Genomic DNA, 6,000 nt, shown 5'->3' on the forward strand with positions numbered 1-6,000 from the left:
AGAATTATTTTAAAAAACATTTAAAAATCTTAATGATCCCAAACTTTTTTTTGTTTGATTATAGATTTTGTGAAATTATTAAATATGATTTTGTTGCTTTGCACTGTGTTTCACTTTCAGCAAAGATGAAAAATCGCCTCTGGAAAGGACACGTTATTGAACTGCTACAGGGAGCCGTTTATTTGCGACCAGAACACACATTAACTAATTGCTGACAATGATGATGACATACTAATTAGACCAAATAACCATCAGTAAATCAGCTATCACTGATCTGGGGTGAGAAATCTCACAAAGCGGCTTTATATAACCTACCCAGAGAGGAACACAAGGCTTCATCTTGTGCACGTCCTTTGATCAGATCCGATCAGCGGTTCAGTTCTCATTAGTCAGCCATTAGTGACAGATTTACTAGATCTGCCATTTTCAATCGAGTAACCAAGGTAACATGGTGTTCTTGTTGATAGGAAGGCTCTCCTACGCCACATTGTGTGACAGTTTCATAATTCACAGACTCAGAAAGACACAGACCCCCAATAATAAGATGATTTATCATGTCGGGAGCACTAAAACATTAAAGAGACTTACTGTTGAGATGCAACACAGATGTGCAAATGCAAGTGATGCGTAACCTACAGGTAACACAAGCAATTTATTGTGCTAACATATCCAGCGCACTATAGCGCTGCAGTGCTGTTATAAGACTTGTCGATACTGTAGTAACCTGATCTTTAATGCATTCACTTCTATGAGATACGGTTTCATTTTTATTGACTTGTGAAGCCTCATTTTAACTTAATCTTTAGGATTTTGACTTTCGACTCAGTGTTTATTATAATCTCTTCGTTCTTTATTGATTATCGCTCAAGTGAATCTATGCTATTGAACAAAGCAACAACCCATCTGACAACACACGACGGACTGTAGGACCGTATACATGCATATATCTGCTAATTTTGTCAACTTTTAGGAGCATGGATTTTATCATTTTTAAACTAATTAAATTGACTATAGGTGAACTCTAAACACACATTCTAACTCTAACCATAAAATAACATTTTATGCATTCAAAAAACAAAGAAAGAAACACCTACCCATTTGAAGATGGCCCCGTAGGAAACTTATGTCTAATTCTCTGCCGCGTTCCCTTCCTGTCGATGGAGCCCAGACTCTGAAACACACATAGACACAGTGTTACGACCAATTTACAGAAATACAGTCATCTCAAAAAACTGCAGTCATTTAACAGATTATTACACTCCGGAATACTTGATTCTGATTGGTCAATCGCTAGATTCTGTGGTCAAATAATGACTGTTGACCCACCAACTCCTACGTATCTGCCTCATGAATCACTTCAGACTCTTTCTTCTCTCATGATCCAGTCATTTAAACTCAAATGAGTATTTCATGGCCCTTTATTTGTTAATTTGGTAAGCAGGCATGAAATAAGTTGGATCACACACAGTCAGACGTCTCCAGCGCTCTGCTAAGGGTTTATTTGGCTATAATATCTGGCTGACCTTACCAGGGCTCTATGGATACTTTTCTTTTTAGGAGTGCTTGTGCACCTAATTTAAAAAATGTAGGAGCACGGTCAAAAATTTAGAAGCACCTTCTTATCAGTAATCAAAAATTCTGATAAAAAAATGAACCTTCCCATTACGAGGTGATATTTGACCCCTTAAAGTGATTTATAGGGAATTTTGTTTTTAGCTTTGTAATGGCATTGTTCTAACTTTATTAAAAGTATGTCATCTTTTATGTCAAAATCAAAAATATATATTTATAAGCTTTTTAACATTTCTAATTAAAACAACAGAATAAAAACAAGTAGAATAAGAAGTAGAATAAGAATAAGTTACCAATCAAATGAAATCAGTATTTAAGAAATACATCTATTTACGTTGATGAAATAGAGCAAAATAAGGTAATTGTGTGGTTGTCAGACAATATAAGTCACTTAATATTAACTTCTTGTTTAATGAACTGTTGTATTAAATCAATATCACATTTGCAAACTCCCTTAATAATCATTAAAAGCTGTCACTCATCTTAGTTTATCCCGATCTCACAAAACTCCATTATAATCGATGAAGCTCCTTACACTGCACAATGAATATCTTATTTACACTCCGTCAACACTTTGTTATAATGAGAGGATATGTCTGTGATACATTACTCAACGCTGCAGAAACACGTACGTATATTAGAACCTTTGAAGCTCCCTCAGCGCAAACACAAATATGCTGACCGGGTCAGTCGCACAGGTGCTCCTAAATATTATTTAAGCCCTATAATGTATAATGTACTATAAATATAATGTAAGCCCTGCTTACATTAACCCTTCACTATTCAACTATCAAGGGATGGATAGATGAAATGATGGATTAAACAGGTAGACAGAGAGATGATAGATGGAAAAGATGAATAGATGGAGAGATGGATGGAATAATGATGGAATGATAGAACCACAGAACGATAGATGGATGGAACAACAGAATAACAAAGAACGACAGATAGAAAGAACAACGGAATGAAGGATGGCTGGATGAATGGGTAGATAACAGATACAATAGACAGAATGATAGACAAAACAATAGAATATAAAGATATAGATAACAACAGAATGATGGAAGGATGGAAAGATAGAAAGAACAATAGAAAGAACAACAGAACGATGGATGGATGGATTACAGAACAATAGATAGATAGATAGAATGACAGAACGATAGATAGATAGATAGATAGATAGATAGATAGATAGATAGATAGATAGATAGATAGATAGATAGATAGATAGATAGATAGATAGATAGATAGATAGAACGATTGATAGAATGATAGAACGACAGATAGAATGACAGAACGATAGATAGATAGAACGATTGATAGAATGACAGAACGATAGATAGATAGATAGATAGATAGATAGATAGATAGATAGATAGATAGATAGATAGATAGATAGATAGATAGATAGATTGATAGATAGATAGATAGAACGATTGATAGAATGATAGAACGACAGATAGATAGATAGATAGATAGAACGATTGATAGAATGACAGAACGATAGATAGATAGATAGATAGATAGATAGATAGATAGATAGATAGATAGATAGATAGATAGATAGAACGATTGATAGAACGACAGATAGAACGACAGATAGAATGACAGATAGATAGAATCACAGAACGATAGATAGATAGATAGATAGATAGATAGATAGATAGACAGACAGATAGATAGATGGATGGATGGATGGATGGATAGATATAACGACAGACAGATAGATGGATGGATGGATGGATGGATAGAACGACACAATTGGCAGAACGATAGATAGATAGAACGACAGATAGATAGAATGACAGAACGACAGATAGATAGATAGATAGATAGATAGAATGACAGAACGATAGGTAGACAGATAGATAGAACGACAGAACGATAGATAGATAGAACGACAGATAGATAGAATGACAGAATGACAGATAGATAGATAGATAGATAGATAGATAGAATGACAGAACGATAGATAGATAGAACGACAGATAGATAGATAGATAGATAGATAATCACCGCTGTGATCGTGACCTTTACCTGTCAGAGTCTCAGAGACAGAAAAACAGATTCATAACATCTACAGTAGGATCTCAAACCTTCACTCATACAAACTCAATCATACACCTGTTAACCTCTGATGATGACGATGTAGCTCTTCCTCTGCTACAGTAGATAGATAGATAGATATAGATAGATAGAATGACAGAACGATAGATAGATAGATAGATAGACAGAACGATAGATAGATAATCACCGCTGTGATCGTGACCTTTACCTGTCAGAGTCTCAGAGACAGAAAAACAGATTCATAACATCTACAGTAGGATCTCAAACCTTCACTCATACAAACGCAATCATACACCTGTTAACCTCTGATGATGACGATGTAGCTCTTCCTCTGCTACAGTCACAGAACATCATCTCCAGTGTGGTTTCACACCTCAGCAGCCTCAAACCACACCAATTAACCGCTCATCAGCGCAAACGAGTGCCAAAAGCAGAACCACGAAGTGAGAACTTCTCACTGAGAACATCACTCAACACAGCAGTCGACACGCATCGAGTGTGATTAGTGTGCAAAAACCGTTTAACAAAACTACTAACATACATACACACACACACACACACACACACACACACACACACACACACACACACACACACACACACACACACACACACACACACACACACACACACAGTCCTCAGGCATTCCACTGATCACATACCTGTGCAGTTCCAGTTTCACCTGTCACACTTGCTTTCCCTTCGCTTCAGGCGCAGACCACCTAAAACACACACAGCATCTGTCTATCTGTCTCGCTCTCGCTGCTGGAGGTGTTCTAGTGTTTTATCAGCCCCTGTCTCTGCTACTGCTGACTTGGTGTACTTTAATTGTGGTTGCCAGGCGATAAGCTTCACTAACTGTGCAGTAAACAGAAAGAGAGAGACAGAGAGAGGGAGGGAGGTGTTCTAAACGGTGCTGAATACTAATTGCGGCAACAATAAAAGTTAAACTAAAGGCCAGTATTAGTGTGCAAAAACCGTTTAACAAAACTACTAACATACACACACACACACACACACACACACACACACAGTCCTCAGGCATTCCACTGATCACATACCTGTGCAGTTCCAGTTTCACCTGTCACACTTGCTTTCCCTTCGCTTCAGGTGCAGACCACCTAAAACACACACAGCATCTGTCTATCTGTCTCGCTCTCGCTGCTGGAGGTGTTCTAGTGTTTTATCAGCCCCTGTCTCTGCTACTGCTGACTTGGTGTACTTTAATTGTGGTTGCCAGGCGATAAGCTTCACTAACTGTGCAGTAAACAGAAAGAGAGAGACAGAGAGAGGGAGGGAGGTGTTCTAAACGGTGCTGAATACTAATTGCGGCAACAATAAAAGTTAAACTAAAGGCCAGTGGCGCATCACACTTGGAAAGTTGTGCAGCAAAACCGCTCAGCATCACATTTCACATCACTTTTACTCATTAGTGAGCAGGAGCTGATCTGATCTGTCGTCAATGTCTCACTCACTAGTTTTATTTTCCATATGAATTGACCTTAAACGGCCTAAAACATCAGCTGTCAGTCACTTTTGCTGCAGGTATTTATTTCTCTTTGACATTTGGTTAATGCAGAGGAGCAGGTATGAAATATCAGCTCCTGATTCTCTCGTTTATCCTTTTATGTGATGCCATTTCTCTTTTGTTCCATTGATTTAGTTAAAGCGACATCATTAGCAGCTCTTCAAATATTCCTTCAGAAGCTTCCAGACTAGCAGCCGAACAAATGCAATAAAAAAAATTTTTTTAAAAAGGCTTCGGGTGAGGAAGCGGCTGCGCATGATGATCTGTGTTCCTGAAAATGAGCTGCTTTTCTGTTTGGTTTCTTGTGATGGAATCTGATCTTCAGTGACTTCACTGATGCACTGAACTAACAGAGATAATGAAATAATAGATGTATACATTTGTTAATGCATCACAGTTAAAAAATAAAGTGATTTAACAAAAGAAATGGACAATTTTCATGATGTCATGCAACTCTGAAATCCATGTTTTAAAAATAATCTTTCACTTTAAAAAAAAATAATCATTTAGCTACATACAGTTTAAACAAATTATATTTTACTTAAAAAAAAAAAAATTGAAATATTGAAATATACTCTAAATAAACTTGCATGCTTACATAGTTTATACTTTTTAACATTTGTAATACTTTACAAATACTCGAGTCAGTTAGAAATACCAAGGGTTCACACAAAACAAGCAAATAAATGAAAAAGAAAAAGAATGTATCAATTTGTTTTTGAATTGTGCATAGCATTAAAAAAATGTCTGTTTATGTTTTTAAGTTGTGTATTGCATAAAAATAAATAAAAAAAAAACAAATTTCTTATCATACATAATCAGATACATTCAAA

At 36.3% G+C, this 6,000-nt stretch overlaps 1 protein-coding gene across 1 annotated transcript in view; it reads right to left on the reverse strand.

Moving 5' to 3' along the window:
• LOC107561114 (ankyrin repeat and fibronectin type-III domain-containing protein 1-like) overlaps nucleotides 1-6,000 on the reverse strand; it is an 89,570-nt gene that overhangs the window by 39,037 nt on the left and 44,533 nt on the right. The window contains exon 4 of the mRNA XM_016245467.1: nucleotides 1,095-1,171. Within this exon, the coding sequence (XP_016100953.1) occupies nucleotides 1,095-1,171 (77 nt within the window). The remainder of the gene's footprint in view (nucleotides 1-1,094; nucleotides 1,172-6,000) is intronic.

The sequence above is a fragment of the Sinocyclocheilus grahami genome, unplaced genomic scaffold, assembly GCF_001515645.1.
Source record: "Sinocyclocheilus grahami isolate Dianchi unplaced genomic scaffold, SAMN03320097.WGS_v1.1 scaffold758.1, whole genome shotgun sequence".
Taxonomy (NCBI): domain Eukaryota; kingdom Metazoa; phylum Chordata; class Actinopteri; order Cypriniformes; family Cyprinidae; genus Sinocyclocheilus; species Sinocyclocheilus grahami.